This window comes from Lissotriton helveticus, chromosome 6, assembly GCF_964261635.1.
Source record: "Lissotriton helveticus chromosome 6, aLisHel1.1, whole genome shotgun sequence".
In the NCBI taxonomy this organism is placed as follows: Eukaryota; Metazoa; Chordata; class Amphibia; order Caudata; family Salamandridae; genus Lissotriton; species Lissotriton helveticus.
The window spans coordinates 600,154,882-600,172,230 of NC_136067.1; the positions used below are offsets into that span (position 1 = coordinate 600,154,882).

At 43.2% G+C, this 17,349-nt stretch overlaps 1 protein-coding gene across 3 annotated transcripts in view; it reads right to left on the bottom strand.

The window, feature by feature from the left end:
* SLC17A5 (solute carrier family 17 member 5) overlaps positions 1-17,349 on the bottom strand; it is a 418,561-nt gene that overhangs the window by 72,478 nt on the left and 328,734 nt on the right. For all 3 annotated transcript variants that reach the window (XM_078648061.1, XM_078648062.1, XM_078648060.1), the window contains one exon: positions 16,879-17,026. In XM_078648061.1, coding sequence (XP_078504187.1) covers positions 16,879-17,026 — 148 coding nt within the window. The remainder of the gene's footprint in view (positions 1-16,878; positions 17,027-17,349) is intronic.

The following is a 17,349-nucleotide window of genomic DNA, read 5'->3' on the forward strand; positions in this document are numbered from 1 at the left end:
GTTCCGACTTGGCTTGAACGAGCCAGTCGTCCAGGTAGGGGTAGACATGGATGTTCTGCCTCCTGAGGTGCGCTGCTACTGTCGCCAGACACTTGGTAAACACCCTTGGGGCTGTGGTGACTCCGAAGGGTAGTACCTTGAACTGGTAATGCTTGCCTTGGATAGTGAACCTGAGGTATTTCCTGTGGGACGGGTGTAGTGGAATGTGGAAATAAGCATCCTTGAGATCTAAGGTTGCTAAGAAGTCCCCTTGGTTTAACAAGGGAAGAATCTGTTGGAGTGTAAGCATATGGAAATGTTCTGACAGTATATACAGGTTGAGGGGACGTAGATCTAGAATGGGTCTGAGAGATCCGTCCTTCTTTGGAATAAGGAAGTACAGGGAATATACCCCTGTGCCTTCCTGTCCCACTGGCACGAGCTCGATTGCGCCTTTTTGCAGCATCGCCACGACTTCCTGCTGCAATAAGTGCAAGTGCTCTGCGGACATAGGCCTTTGCCTTGGTGGAATGTTGGGTGGAGTGGATTTCAACTCTAGACAATAACCGTACTGGACTAGTTGTCGCACCCACCTGTCTGTGGTGATGTTTTTCCAGACGGGCAGGAACTGCTGCAGTCTCCCCCCGACAGGTGTCAAGTGGTCGGGGGGTAGTGACAGAGAGTCACTGTTTGCTTGGGGTAGAGGAGCGGGAGTTGTTGTTCCCTCTGCCGCGTCCTCTGGTGCTGTTTCCTCGGTAACCCCCCTTGTTCTGTTTGGTGTACGAGGATTGTGCTCCACCTCTAGAGAATTGCGATTGTTGACCCATCTGTCCTCTGGTGACTCCACGCGCACCTGAGCGACGAAAATTATTGCCGCGAAACTGTTGTGACTGTAGGGCCCCCATTGACTTCGCAGTTTCGGTGTCTTTTTTAATTTTTTCTAGGGTGGTGTCAACATCTGGACCAAACAGTCTATCAGGATTGACTGGCTGATTAAGTATGGCCGTCTGGATATCTGGTTTAAACCCAGATATGCGGAGCCAAGCTTGTCGTCTTAGCATGACGCTAGTGTTGATAGCCCTAGCTGCTGTGTCTGCGGCGTCAAGTGCACACTTGATGGCTGCATTGGAGATTAGTTTTCCCTCCTCTATAAGCAGTTTGGTGCCCTCTTGGAACTGCGGAGGCAGGTGTTGTATAATCTGTTCTAGGGTGTCGTAATGCGCCCTATCGTAACGTGCTAAGAGTGCTTGTGTATTTGAAATACGCCAAAAATTGGCAGCTTGTGCAGCTACTCTTTTGCCTCCTGCCTCTAACACCTTGGACTCTTTGTCCGGGGGAGGAGCTTCACCCGTCGTCTGGGAGTTGGCCCGTTTCCTGGCATTTGCGACCACAAGAGAGTCCAGTGGCAACTGTCCCCGAATGTATGCAGGGTCTGCAGGTGCTGGTCTGTACTTTTTTTCGATACGTGGATTGACCACTCTCGCTCTGGTAGGCTCTTTAAAGATGTCCGCAGCATGTTTGAGGACTCCTTTGAGCATAGGCAGCGTCTTCACTGATCTTTCAGAGACTGAAAAAGTGTCAAATAGAAAGTCTTCTTCAACTGGGTCAGCATGCATGTCCACATCATGATAGGCAGCTCCCCTCTCAATGAGTGCATGAAAACCTGCAGAGTCCTCTGTTGGGGATGCACGTGCACTGAAAGGCTGTGGGTCTTGCCCCACACATTGGGTGCCCTGGTCACCAATGTCATCATATGAATCTGGCTGTGCATCTGGTTCATTGATGGGGAAGGTGTATTGGTCATCCTCATCATATCCCTCACCCTCAGAGTGATCTGGTGAGGGTGTAGGGCTCCTTCTTGGAGGAGGCTGAATAGGTTCTATGAGGCTTGAAGCTTCTTGAGGAAGCCTTTTCTTCTTCAGGGGGATGACATAGGAGCCCACTGGCTCTGAAGTGATCCTCCTCTTGTAAAGGGTCAATTTGCCTGTGTCGGCGTCGATAAAACGCTCAGAATCCTCTTCTGAGTCGAGTACCCGACTTGAAAGTGCCCCTGCCGTTGAAGAATCCGACTTCTTTGGCGTCGATTTCGTTGAAAAGACCTTCGGCGCCTCTTTTGGCAGCAGAAGGAAAAGAAGTTTACCCGCAGGCTTTGCCGGAACGTCCATCGGCTTCTGTGGCGATGGCATCGGAGCCGACGTAGCAGAGGCCTTCTCCCTGATTCTCTGCAGTGAAGAGGCGATGAGGGACGCTTCACTTGCAGTGGCCTTTGGCGCCGACGAGGATGGTTTGACTTTCCCCTCGGATCCGACGTCTTGTTGGCCCTTCTGAGTCTTGGACGAAGATGCTGCCGCCGCCGACCCAGAGTCCTTGGACCGATGCGCAGACGTGCCAGCCTTCGGTCCGTGTGCTTGTGTCGCCTCCGTGTCCACCACGCGTCCGACTAACGAAGTCCCAGTCGGAACCGGAGCCGTGCCGCTGGCTTTGGCGTGCTTGGACGGTGTCGCAGCAGCGGTTGACCCGTGACGACCACCCTTTTTAGAGGATCCCTCCTCTGGCGCCGATTTCGACCCTGTGGAATCGACCGATTTCTTCGACTTCTGTGGACCGGAGGCCGACGGAGTCGATGAAGTAGCCGGTGGGGTAGCTTTTATTGGTACGGCAGCCTTAGAAACGCTCGAGTCCATAAGTTTCGGTTTCGTTTTCGGGTCGGCCATTTTAGGTGTTATTGACACCGTAGGTTTCGGTTTCGAAACGGGCTGCGCAGCAAGTGTGTCCGTGGCCGGGCCTGAAGGCGGGGCCGTGGCTTGCGGTACGGGGTCTTGGGTAAGGCCAGGAGGCGATCCCGTGACCCGATCGTGATCTTCGTAACCTTCGGGGCATAGCTCGTCCCCTGAGCTATCTTCCGCGGCCCCATAAATCTCTTCGACGTCCCCTACCTCGTCGACGTATTCAAGGCCTTGACCCACGACTCCGTCGTCGTCTACCGGATCCGCCTCGACCTCCGTCTCGGGCGGGGAGATTTGGAGATGATGACTCTGGTCCTCCTCTTCTTGGTCGCCGAAGATATTTTCTGGATCCGGGGCCGCTTGTTTGGCCTCCAGGCGCACCGCGCGCCGAAGCTTGAGAGTCTTCTTAGACCTGAATTGTGCACAGGCCTTGCACTTTCCGTCGTCATGGTCTGGTGAAAGGCATTTGTTACAGACGGGGTGCAAATCTATATGTGGGTATTTGGACCCACAGAGCGGACAGTACTTAAACGGACTCTGCTCCATGCTGGAAAGTTGCAGTCGAGTCGCGCCGAGAAGGCCTCGATGTCCGAAGAGTGACAAAACTCCGTTGAATCCGACTCAAAGAGACGGAAGAACTCGAGACCGTGCGCAAACAATACCGACGCTATGAAAACAAGGCCTTTTGGCCTTAAAAAGTTAGTTTTTCTCGGTTCCGACAGAGAGAGGTCGAGACCGCATCCGAACCCAATGGCGGAAAAAAACAATCTGGGGATGGAGCCGATGCCCATGCGCACTGTAGTCCAGGGGAGGAGCCACCTATCTCAGGATACTTCGAAGACTCTTCCAGGACAACAATGTGCGATCATCCGGACCCAACACTAGGCGGCGATCTAATGCTAAGATATGAATTTAGCAGCCCACATGCCTCGAACAGTCTGTTCTAAACAATCTGGAGTCAAAAGGGGGGTAGCGATATTGAAAAAGAGGGGTTGGGTAGACTGTATAAAAACGGCAGCTGACAAATGGGGAAGATGGGTTTTAGCAGAATTTAAGGGAGGTCGGCAGGGGTTTACACTCTGTAATATTTATGGCCCAAATTTGGATGATCCAGAAGTATTCAATTTTATTAATTTAGAATTGGAACAGTGGACTACTCCAGTGTTATTATCTGGTGATTATAATATTAATGTGGAGGCAAAGGCTGATATAAGATCCAATTCAGCATACTGTGGTAGGAAAAAACTTGTATACACTGCTTTGCGTGGGTTACTTCTGGAACATGGCCTCTTCGATGTCTGGCATGAAAAGAGCGCGAACCAGTCAGGGTTCACGTTCTTTTCTGCTCCCCATCAAAAATTCGTTAGGCTAGATTACTTTTTTACCTCACATTCTTTTTTAATACAAGCTAAAATTCAGATCCACCCTAAACTAATTTCGGACCATAACCCGGTAGTGCTGGAATTAAATGTGGAAACAGAGGGCAATATCGAACCACCACGATGGTCTTTCGAGCGTAAATTATTATTAGAGACAGAATATTGTCAATACATGGCTAAAGTAATAGCCACATTTTTTGCCTTTAATAAAGGTACTGCCCCCTACGAAATGGTCTGGGATACATTTAAGGCTATAGTCAGAGGGGAAACTCTGAGTTATTCCGGGTTTAAGCGTAAACGACTCCTAAATGAACAACGAAAAGATTTTGATGAAATAATAAAAGCGGAGGAGAAGCTGGCAGAGACATTAAAGCAGGGAGGGGAATCCGATTTGAGTAGGCTAGCCCAAAAGGATCTATCGATTAAAAAAGCCAATGTGTACTCTAAAATAGCCGACTCAATAGCAATTAATTATACTCAATATAAGGAAACAGCATATGAGTTTGGGGAAAAAAGCGTAGATTGTTAGCGAAAAGAGCAAGGGAGAAGCAGGTATACAATGATATCTTAAAAGTTAAGGACCTAAAAGGGGACATGCAGGAAACTAAAGGAGGAATATTGACTGCTTTTCAAGAATTTTATCAATGTCTCTATAGTGACGAAAGGGACTCTATTGAACCAGGTGAATACTTAACGGAAATAAATTCTGTACCCTTATCGGAGGTTCAACGTCTTAATATTTTAGCACCCCCTTATTGGGAGGAGATAGAAACAGCAATCTTAGGGCTGGCCTCAGGTAAAGCCATGGGACCAGACAATATACTGTTAGAGTTTTTTAGAACATTCAGAGTACAACTCAAAACCGAATTGGTTGAAATCTGTCAGCGAGCTTTTGAGGGTAAAGCTCCACAATCCTGGGCGGAAGCAATTATTGTCATTTTCAAAAAAAAAAGGGAAAAATCCTGAAGAGATGGGGTCTTATAGACCAATCTCTCTACTGAACACAGACAGTAAAATTTACTCAAAGCTTATAGCAAACCGCCTAAACGATCTTATGACAGGGATCGTCTCTATAAGACAACATGGTTTTATACAGGGTAGAGGGACCACTGACCATGTCAGGCGAATAATATCTTTACTTGACTGGGATCAGGGGACCGGGTCCCCGGTCGGGGTGGCCCTGTTGGACGCTGAGAAAGCGTTCGACAGGGTCACCTGGACTTTTCTGTGGTCAGTGATGGAGAAGATGGGGATCCCAAGAGAATTCATCAAAGCAATAAGATCACTTTACATTCATCCGATTGCGGTAATTCGGATTTCGGGTTCCCTGTCGGGGCCGGTACGGATAGCAAGGGGGACGAGACAGGGATGCCCCTGCTCCCCCTTGCTATTTGCCCTATACATCGATCCCTTTATTCGAAAGTTGGAAAATAATTCCGCAGTTAAACCAGTACTATTGAATGGCTGGGAAATAAAAGTCTGCGCTTACGCTGACGATATAGCCGTGGCTACGGCAGATCTCAACACGGCACTACCTAATATTATAAAGTCAGCGGAGGAATTCGGTCTGGTTTCTGGTTATAAATTGAACATTGACAAAACCCAGCTCATACATTCTGTGACGGGATATCCAGAGAATATGAAGATTGATAAGGAGGCCACATACCTTGGAATTAAAATCTCTGCTAATATTGAGGAAATTATCCCAATTAATTTAGACCCAGTAATAGCATCATCAAATAAGATTTTAGAAAGGGTTAACAATTTGAGACTATCTCTTTTAGGCCGTAGCAATTTGATAAAAATGCTTATCTTTCCAACATTTTTATATATTTTTCGATCCATACCATTGCTAATCCCATCTGGCTATTTTGCCCGGTTAGAGAGAATGAGTTCTAGTTTTTTATGGGGGTATCGTCGAGCAAGGAGAGCACTAAAAAGCTGTGAACTACCTCGAGATAGAGGGGGATGGGGTATGCCAAACTTTCAAATATATCATTGGACGGCTATAATGCAACATATGGGTGTACTCTTATTACCTGAGGACCATTTGGAGGATTTTCTGACCCCTTCGATCTATGAAATGCTTCTGCGGACAGAGGCAAAACAATGTTTAAACAGGATTATAGAGCCTAGTTATTATAAAAAAAACAAATTTAAGATATTCGACACAGCCTACTCTATTTGGCGATCGGTTAAGAGGAAATGTCGACTTAATATAAATTTAACGAAATATACACCTTTGCAGAACTGCTCTCTCTTGCCGGCGATATTTCAGGACGGAGTAATGCACAGGTGGAATTCCTCTGGCATTAAAAAACTGGGAGATTTATTTACAGAGAAAGACTTTGTTTCATTTGATTACTTGATTAACACCTATCACATACATCGGTCCGATTTCTTTAAATACCTCCAGGTACGAAGTTTCTGCCAACAAAAGGCGTAACAGTCTTTAATTTTTTGGGAGAAAATTGAAATTTTAGAAGCGATCGATCATCGACAAAGAATTGGATTTATGTATCGATTAATTCTGGAAAAAAGGGAGCATGATCTAGATGTGGTAGCGAGTAAATGGTAGAATAAATTGAACATTCCTTTTTTAAACATAGAGAGAAGTTTAGCAATTGCTAGAAAGGTCTTAATGAATGGATCACTAATCAGCCAGCATTATATGTCTATATTCGGATTGTATTACACACCGGGGAAGATAGCCAAATGGAGCGCAGGGCGTGGGACGAGTTGTAGTCGCTGCAATCTTTATGGAGCTGACGCAATTCATATGTTTTTAGAATGCTCAAAATTGACAAGATTTATTGCTGATGTAGAGCACTTTCTTGCAACCGAATTGCATATTTCAGTTAAACTAACCGCATCTTTAGTGTTGTTCGGCTGTGAAGAAAATGCAACTAATTCAATCTTAGATCCAGTTGCTGGATTTGTGTTTAGAAGTATGTCTGTTTTCCGTTTTTGTGTTACGTCAGGCTGGCTTGATGAAGAACCACCAAATATTATTTTATGGCGAAATAGGCTCCTTTGTATCATCTTGAAACCGCACTGTATAAATTGAAAGCTATAAGAAAGAAGACATTTGGCTGTAATCTATGGTCCCCAGTTACTAACTGGATTGAAGATTGAGAAACTATGGATGTGAATCATACTACTTTTTTCTTTGCTATTGACCTGATGTATATAATTGATTTTTCTCTTGTTGTCTTTTCTGCTGATGCCAAATAAAATAATAAAAAATAAATAAAAAAAATGAAAAAAAAGCAGCACATTTTGTCTAAGTAGAAACATTTGCAGAATTTGGATGAAAACATTTATGCAACTATTATTCTTTATGAAAAAACATTAATGGAAAGATCAAGAAATAAACACTTATGCACATTTAGCATTTTCTAGTCATGTCAGGCAATGTTGCTTCAGCTAGTGAGGCCTAGTACAAGTAAATATGGTTGTTTACTACAATGTGTGCATTTACACGCATTTTATTTTCATTAAAGCCTACATGTTAATTCTGCACATTAGTATAACATTTATTATTTTCTCTATTTTATTAAAATGCTACCCCAGTAGCATCTTTATGGGAATTCTTATAAGATAATAAAAGTTTTACAAAAGAGATTGGTGTTGGGATGTTAATTCTTAGATGTGGTTTTACAGCGCAGCTCTAGCTAAACCTGCATTGATGACGAGAAAACGAGCTGGCAAAAGTACCACCAAAAGAGGGTCTTTGGCTCTACCCATGTCAGATGACCCGACTACAACATGTGGGTGGGCAGAACTTGCATGGTTTCGTTGAAAAAGAGTGTTTGTGGCACTTCTATTCGCTCTTGGGGGCGTTACTGCACTTAATATGGCGAGTGGATTCAAACGTAATGAAGCAGCGGTGAGCAGAGCTGAAATGTTGCATGACACATTGATGATTCATGAGCATACGCAGTAGGTTCGGTTCAACAAGCTTTATTCGGTACGTGTAGCAACCAAAAAAGCAACAAAAATACATGTACAAGCAATTAGATCCAATTACACAAATACAATCTAATTAATTAATACATTAAGATCAATCAAATACTATTTAAAACATGATACTTTTCCTCGCATGAATCGATTTTAAAATAAATGTCGCAACATAAAAACAGATCTCGGGGTCTCTTAGTGCAATCAATAGGTTCATAGCAGCATTAGTAGTTCTTACAGTATATTTTTTTAAACAGAGGTTTCAAATAGGCGAGTCTATAATGCAAATAAAAATCACTAAAAAAGTAAAAAATGCATAGTGCACTGTTTAGAATACTCATCACATGGGCATGAATTGACAGGCCATATTTTCATTTCAGGAAATGCAACTAAGTGATGAGCAATACCCAGTCTCAGCCTTGTTAGTACAAAACGATGCGAGGGCCTTGTAACAAATAGCTTTGAAAGCCATCAGTGTCTAAAATCGATTGGTACAACAGGAATGTAGGTTGCTTCCCAACAATTTTCATACGGGTCTCGTTTTTATTAATCAGAAATATAGCCATAATTTCTTGTTTAGACAGGCCTGTCACAAAGGTTGGATTTTCCTGGATCTTAATCCTAAATAAATCCCTATTTATATCTGCAATATATTTTAACCAGGGAATGGATAAACTATTATTCAGTTGGAGGCAATCCCGAATAATTGTTTGGGTACATGTTGTCTCCTCTGTAGCCCAAATAGATTCCCAGAGCATTAGAGGTCTCAAAGCAATCACATCAGACAAGTATCCTAGTCCCACTTCTCGATGTATAATCTCAGAGGATACGGAGGCTGGAAGGCATAAAAGTTGTTTTAGGAAAGAATTTTCCTCTATTTGCAATGCCTGACTAGAATTATGGCCCCACACCTCAGCGCCATGTAATGCAATTGAAGCGCCTCTTGATTTATAAATATCTATCATGTCCTTAATATGGCGGTCCCCTAGTTTTGTCTTTAACATCTTTGCTCAGACATTAGATATTTTGTGTGACTAATTACCCTTACCAGAAAAAGTAATCCCTAAATAACAAAAATTGTTAACAGCTTCCACTCTCACATTATCTACAAAAAATGGTTTAGGTTTCCTGGGTTTTAGACCGCATACCATGGTGAATGTTTTTGCTTTATTAATTCGCAATTTCCTTCCAGTAATAAAATCTGCAAACTTATTTATTAGTCACTGTAAGCCGACCAGAGTTCTGGATAAAAGCACAGCATCATCTGCACAAAGCAAAACCCGTACGGCCTGACTTGCAACTTGAGGTGCATCCGCCTGCACCAACTTGAGAACTGTATCAACTTCATTATTAAATAAAGTAAAAAGCAATGGTGCTCAAACCCATCCTTCGCGGATGCCTCGGTAGACCCTAAAGTTTGGTGTACACTCACCCCGTTGGCCAAACCGGACTCTAGTTGTTAACTTCTCACATAACCTTGCAAAGAAATAGATAATAGATTCCGGGGCACCAAGATTGAGTAGGACTGGCCAGAGAATGGCATGATCTACAAGGTCAAAAGCACTACTAAGGTCTGCAAAACATAAAAATAGACTCCCTTGTTTAGCACTCGTATATTTACCCACTAAAAGCTCTAAGTTAATACATTGTTCTGTCGTACCTAGCACTCTTCTAAAACCATTTTGAACCTGTGATAAAATCTCGTTCTCCGTTACCCACTCCTCCAATCTTACTAGTCATTACCTTTACTGAGGAGTCTAGGAGCGAAATAGGACAGTAATTTTTGGCTTCGGATTTATTCCCCTTTTTATGAATTAGGATAATAATCGATTGACCCCAAGTAAGTGGGGTTCCCTCGGTAACTGCATAGTTAAAAACGCTGTTGAGTATAGGTCCCCATAGATCCAGTACCATTTTATAAACATATATGGGGACACCATCAGGACCCGCGGCTTTTCCTCCTTTACTACCCTCAATTCCTAACTCAACCTCATCAAGCGTAATTTTAAGAGGAATAATTGGACATTTACAATCTATTAAACTAGAACTTTTAAACACATCCTCATCTAGTGAATTAAAAATACTGGAGAAATATATCACCCTTTCCTCACAGCTAACATGGGACAATAATTCCGGGGCAGATTCATTTTTGAGAAATGGTGAATTAACAGTTTCCCAAAAAAGCTTATTATTGGATGCACTGCTGCCGAAGATAATTTGTCCCACGCCTCCTCCTTGAGCTCCCTTTTCCTTAACTTAAGGGCTAGTTTGTAGTCTAATCTTAATTTTTGGACTAACTCCTTGTTCCTTTGCCTACTACAGAGAGCCTGTTTTAACCGGAACAAAGACTGTGTACTAGCATGGTTAACCCATCCCTGCTTTGTGGGGGTTCATCTCTACAAGGTGCCGTCATAATCTTATCAATAGTGCCATTGATTTTACTAAAATTAGTTAATATCGTTGTAGGTTTAACCGCATCTTTAAGACAGTACAAAATCTCCATACCATATTCTTTACCTATCTTATTTAAAACTTTACCTCGATCAATTTCCTCCCATTTAATTCTTGGACCATTTGATCTGATCGGAGTGATATTTCCAATAACTGTTTGTTGCCCTAAATGAATATTGGCATAATAATGAAATTATGATCACTAAGCAACAGTTGAGCAATCCTCGGAGTAGAGCATAAATGTATAATACTTGCAGATAATAAAACATGATCGATTGTTGTATTTGCGTTTCTTACGGTAAAGGTTGGTATCTCCCTGCCATTCCTGTCTCGTACACATTGTACTAAATCTAGATCATATTTAGCCAGCACTGTATTTGAGGTATCTCCATAATTGTTTGGGAAGTGTGGGTAATCATCCCCTTCGTCACTCTTATATCCACAAACTTCAGTCATAGACAGTGGGCATATAGGTATATTAAAATCCCCTACCCATACAATTGCAAAATTAGTATGAACTAATTTGGCCACAATCTAGCCCCTTCTCTAATTCAAGTACTACATTATGGCGAGTCGAGTCAAAGACATGGTCATAAAAATTAATAAGCAGAGCATCCCAACCATCTTAACAACACATCTATAATATCCGCGAATGATCACCTATTTTGATCACTCTTTTAACAACTGCAGGCAATTTATTTGACCGGAGGATTAACAACCCACGTTTAGCTCTACCTATAGGGGAGGGTAATGTTGGTAAATCATGAGAGGTGAACCCTTCAAAATATACTTGGTCAGTACTCCAAGTTTCGTGTATACAGATAATATCATATTTCTTGATAAAATCTGCCCAACCAAGTGACTCTTTATTATTTGCCAGTCTGGCTATAGTCCAGGTAACAATAGTATAGCTGTTTACTGGCAAATTCCCTATATTGTCATCAAGGTATTCACATATACTAACATCCTCTTCACTAATAAATGAGTGCATTACAGGTGAACTTATAACATTTACTGGGAGATTCCCTGTATAATCATCAGGGTGTTCACATAAACTGACAACCTCCTCATTGATAAATGGGTATATTACAGATGTATTTGTAATATTTGGGTTGGAATTAGGCATAGCTAATAATGGCTTAACAGCATTAAATACACTGACTCCTGTCATCTCTTCTTCCGTCGACCCAACTCCATGGTGTGTAACCTCCATATTGGGAGACGGACAATACTAAGTCAGTCATTTTCTAGGAGTGTACTAAGGGCTTAGAATCTATTAGACACTGATAATGCATATAGTTGTTGGGCTGGCACCACAAAATTAGCACTAAATTACTCCTGAACACCTCCTCTGTTATATATAGGCCTTAAATGTCTGTAGAAATAACCCAAGGATAACATAAAACATTGGAGTCATGATATGATGTGCAAATGTGCAAATGTACCGGTATTTATAGAGCGCACAGCTACTTCCCTGAGGTAGTGTCCCGGCGCTGTCCGTATACCGCTTAGGAACCCTTCCTGGTTTTCCCTGTGAGTGTCCACTCCTGGGCATCCCCAGGGTGAAACCAGGCATCCCAGCGCTTTTGGGGCCGTTGTGGAGATTAAGCAAGCTATTGCCCAGAGTCGCAGAGTGGGACCCATGATTAGAATAGGCACCGAGGCGAGAATTATCAGGTCCGAGGAAATTAAGCCAAAGACCCGCCAAGGCGGGTATTGAACCCTGGTCCCGGGCCAGACCTCTGCATCAGGGTCTGCCGCTCTAACCATTTGAGCCACACTTCTCCACTGTTACTCCACTTCTCCAGTGGTACAACCACTCTTTCCAGAGTGTTCCTAGCCCAATTGGGGCTCCTAAAATTAATAATAATGCAATCACCGTGTAAATTCTTATCTAGGGGGCTAATCCAGCTTACTCTTGTATGATCCGATTCCTTTTGGTCCGAGATACATTCGCTAGAACCGCCACATATGGGCATCATTAGGTGGGGGGAGGGGGGGGGGTAAATTTATACAGATGCCATATTACCATCTTCTCATATTACTTATTAAAATTCATAGTCATCTGGGTTCTCTCTGTCATGTCTCCTCCAGTATAGCATGGCTGATTATTCAGGGTCTCATCCTGATTAGGACGATTTGGGACCACAATGTGGCCATTTTCGTTCCCTAAGGGTATTCTACCCTGCCACCACTATCCCCATTACTGGCACCTAGTATACTAGTTACCACCTTGGCTTTAGTTATATACCCTGTGGCAATTGGTCAATATGACCCCCAGTATTCCATTCGTCTCCACCCGGATATTTCCATCAATATTCTTTAGTATATTAAAAAACTTAACTACTTCTCCATTCAATTTGTCTAATTTGTTATGGAGTGGCTTAAGTGATCACTCCAGTTTTTGGGTTAAAAGGGCTATAATCTGGGTAGCTTGTAAATCCGTCAAAAGCCCTTGTTCAAAAGGATCTTCATGTACATCAACTATCGTATTTTGTAATGGGCCTTTCTTATTTTTACTATTAGTCCCTGTTTTTACTTGACTTTTTTTACAGCCCCTTTTCTTTTTAGGGGTAGGTGATCCACTAGGCTAATGTAATTGTGGTGCATCAGTCTGCGTGTGTAGATCTATACCAGGACGCCCTATACTCTCTATTGTTAATGAGGTGCCTTGTTGCTTATTACAGAGAGCATCCTCAACTTCTTGCTGATTCAACCCACTACCCACCCCAACCACGTCTTCCATCACTATGCCCACTCCTAATGAAATAAGACGTTCTGCCCTATCAATTTCAACATTAATTGCGCTAAGGGGAGAATTCTGAGTACCAAGTACAATAACGAGCGTGAGGAAGAGGAGAGAGGGAGAAGGAGGTGGGCGGGTTGTCGCAGCCCTAAAAGTGACTCGTGAAAGCGAAGGGAAAACAAGCATTGGCGAAATGAAATCATAAAAAAAAAAAACGCGAGTTGTGCGCACGAGACGAAAAAAAGTGTTGTGCAAGTCGCGCTTGTGCGCGTGAGAGTAAGCTGGTCACCGCTTTGGAAGCACTTCCAAAAGCAGGCTTACTAAATGTCTCTGACTGTGCATGCGCGCTGGATCAGCGATACCTAAAAAAGGGCTAGGTACGATAAATCGATGACCCTCTAGATGGAGAGGACATTTGGATAAAATTGAAGTTAAAAAACAGATTAAACAAGGGTAATCACCAAGAAATATTGTCAATAAGAATCGATACAAAACATGAAAAAACAATACACTACACATAAATGGGTTTAAACCCTCTTCAACTGAACCAACCTTAAAACCTATCAATTACTGCTTCAAATACCACTGTATAACACAGGTTACTTACAGACCCTCCCTACTGCAAATCATATAAAGTCACACAGTCTTGGTAGCCGTGCGCAGTAATATAAAGGGAGCGTTCTTTGTCTTGATTGCTCACCTCCTTGCTGTTCGGGACGAAATGGTAATGATGATCACCCAAGCTGGAGTTTAATCCACAAGGCGGGAGGCAGAACTTGGACCCCTAAGTCAAAAAAACAAAAGGGGTGGCAGCCTCTTTCTGGCTCTGACGGGGCCCGTGCCGGCGGGGGTGAGGCAGCGATTTATAGCACCATGGAAACGTCTCCCCCTCACCTTCGGCAGCGGGAATACCTCGCGTTGCACCCTGGGGCTTGCAGTCCTACAAGGGTGAGTAACGGCCCAAACAAGGAACGGATGATGGCAGCTAGCAGAAAAAACACAATGGGCTTAGGTTTCAGCCAGGGTATGTTCAGCATGAATTATTGCCCTCAGCAAATGGCCCAGCTGAGCCCCGCACACAATCAGTTTTTGGTGCCGCTATACATTGTTTATTTTATTCAAGTCTATTGCTGTGTGTCCAAGGCCTCTTCAGTGTCCACATGAAGATCACCCTTCACATTGCCACTGTTGGGGTCGCACTGCAAGACACCCTTCAACTTCTGTGCGGTGTATGTTGCCATGGTTATGCCTGTCCCGGCAGTGCGGTGGGGGGGGGGGGGGGGTGGAAGGGGACATCGAGATAGGCAGAGCGGCACTCATGCATCACTGTAGCATGGGCTTCATCACAAGGACGGAAAACATTGATTGCTGCGCCAAAAATGTATCACGATTATGACAAGACACAGCGAGTACTGGCGAGACAGACACTGTTCTACAACTTTGTTTCTCTATCCTCTGTTTAACGCACTGCTTTGCTGTTGGGCACAACAATCTGTTAGTACACATCTGTAACTCCAACCTGTGCCGCTCCTCCCTTGTACCTCCCCCTGATCATAGTATCTGAAATACAGGCTGTGTCAAGGAAGAGTATTTAACCTCATGCGTGCGGCGCATTTGTTCGCCGTACGCTGAGTTTTTAACCGCATGCGTGCGGTAGGATTTCCGCCCGTACGCTGGGTTTTGCGGATTCGCATGTTACGTGACGAGCTGGGCTCGTCATGAGCGTGCGAGGAGGCTACCTCATGACGAGCCCAGCTCGTCATGAGCGTCGAAGGGGTTAAAGAAAACGCGTTACATGACGAGCTCAGCTCGTCATGAGCGTACGACAGGCGTACTCATGACGAGCTGAGCTCGTCATGAGTGTCGAAGGGGTTAAGGGCAGCTCTACTCTATAGTTCCAGCACATTTCTACAAGGTTATGAGCACTTTCTGAGCAACGCCAAACAGAGAGTGGGGCTGTAGGGTTCCCAACCATCTGCAGTGAGTAATCTCCATACCGAGCCACTTTCATTGAAGGCACTCATCACTGCACTGCATCTGCACTGCACTTGCGATGCTCTGTCCTTGCAGCGTGCACTTCCACTGCCCTAAGACTGAAAAAGTGAAAACAGAAAAGGCACCAAGAAGCTTATCTTTCTCTGGGGCGAAGTGACTGAGGGGGTTCATGTGTACAATTTTTTTTTATTTCAAAGTATTTTATTAGAATTTATTTACACATATAGTTAACATCGCTTTACAGTTACCGGGTATCAGCCCAAATTGGCTGTAGATAACAATGATTGAGATAAGTGGTGTTTATGCTTGGCTGTCCCCTTTCCCACTGTCTTGGAACCCATTTATTTCCAAGGGCAGTGTCTAATTTTCTTCCACAGACGTTCACACATTCCATCTTCTTTAAATCATCAACAATGCACTCTACACTGGGAGTTACCAGGGGCTGGTTTTAGGAACGTTTTCCTTCATATATTGAAAATGATCAATTCAAGACACCCTCTTTGCCTATGTTATTTCTTAAAGTGCATTATTGGGAGGGTGTACATCCAAATGTAGTCCCTGTGCTCAATGGTCAGCCTCCAGGTGATACAATGGTTGGTATAATAAGGCATAGCCCCTGTGGCACATGCACTCCCTTCAAGGGATGGGACAGCCAGCCCTGGCCACTTTCTCATTACTCCTAGTTCACACAAAATACCTAGGTAATTAATACCTACCACACCCAAGTAATCTAAGAGAGCAGCCCTACAATGCTGCACACTCCACCATTGGTAGTGGACGTATGGAGGGAAAAGTTCACAAAGAGGCCCACTGTTCTTCGCAATGTACCCCTCTAGGAGGTGGCACTTCCACATACCAACGATCAAACCTTTGCAAAGATTATAGCGCATACCTGATGCTTATACATGAAAATGTAAGTATAGAAAAGAGTCTGCAAGGAGTCTGAATGAACAGAACCCGGTTAGGACACACGTTCAGAATTCGGTATGCATCTCTTTCATCTGTAGCTGCAGCTGTGACAGTTTGCATATTTAAAACAGCAGCTCACAAAGATAAGTAAGAAGCGTTGTAAATATGCAATGCCCAACTGAAAAGAAACAGCGCCAAAAAAACTGCCCCTGAATAATTCTAAAACTAGAAACAAATAAATAGTAAAAACGTATTTCTAACACGGTGTTCAAAACAGTGAAAAGAGTACTTTCTAAGGAGCAATTCCGATGTGGGCAAAAAGCAACTGAATAAAATGGTTCCCACTGACGGATCTTTAACAAATTAGAAACCGTATTTTTTTTTTTTAGAATTATCCTTGAAATGTTTAATTTTCGGTCATAAAATGTTCTACTATGTCCGCTCATGACAGAAACGGCTCGAATCTACAACAGCAACAAAATTATTCTTTTGTCTCTCATTCATCTTGGTTAAATTATTAAACCTAAACATTCTACAAGTGTTTCAAGATAAGACTCTATACCTTATAATTGAAGTGTTTACATTTGTGTGTTTCCAATCCCATTTTCAACCTTCCAATGTATCTGAGTACAGCTAGGTAGACGAACATAAGGCACACGAATTATTCCCTTTTAGTATTTGGGTATTATAAGCCCCACAGTTTAGAGGATGTTTCACACTGTTAAGTACTTACGATGGTGCGATATCCAGGTGATTTATGTTGTATCCTGACATACTGAATCCTCCAAGTGTTGTTGATAACGTTAGGAAAGTAACAGCCAGCGAATAATCGCATCCTATGTAACCTGTGGCTACTAAAAATATAGCTGGTCCAACCATTCCTGTGGGGAAACGTTTAGGAAAAATTAGATCAATGTTTTACAAGTTTTTAATTGCCAACAACCCAACATGTGCCTTTTGTGAAGGCAGCTGATATCAATTTGCCAAAACCACATAAGCACAGATTAGCGACAGTTACAAAAGGAGATCATCAACACAGGCATTAAAAGTTAACTTTATTCTGAAAGCAATAACCCTCTTGTTTACACTCACCAAAGTTATCTGTGATTATCTAGAAAAAGTGTGACCATGTCAACTATAAGCTAGTACACTCAACTTTACTTCAACACCTCAATCTAAAGAGTCACTCTTGTCAAGATAATAC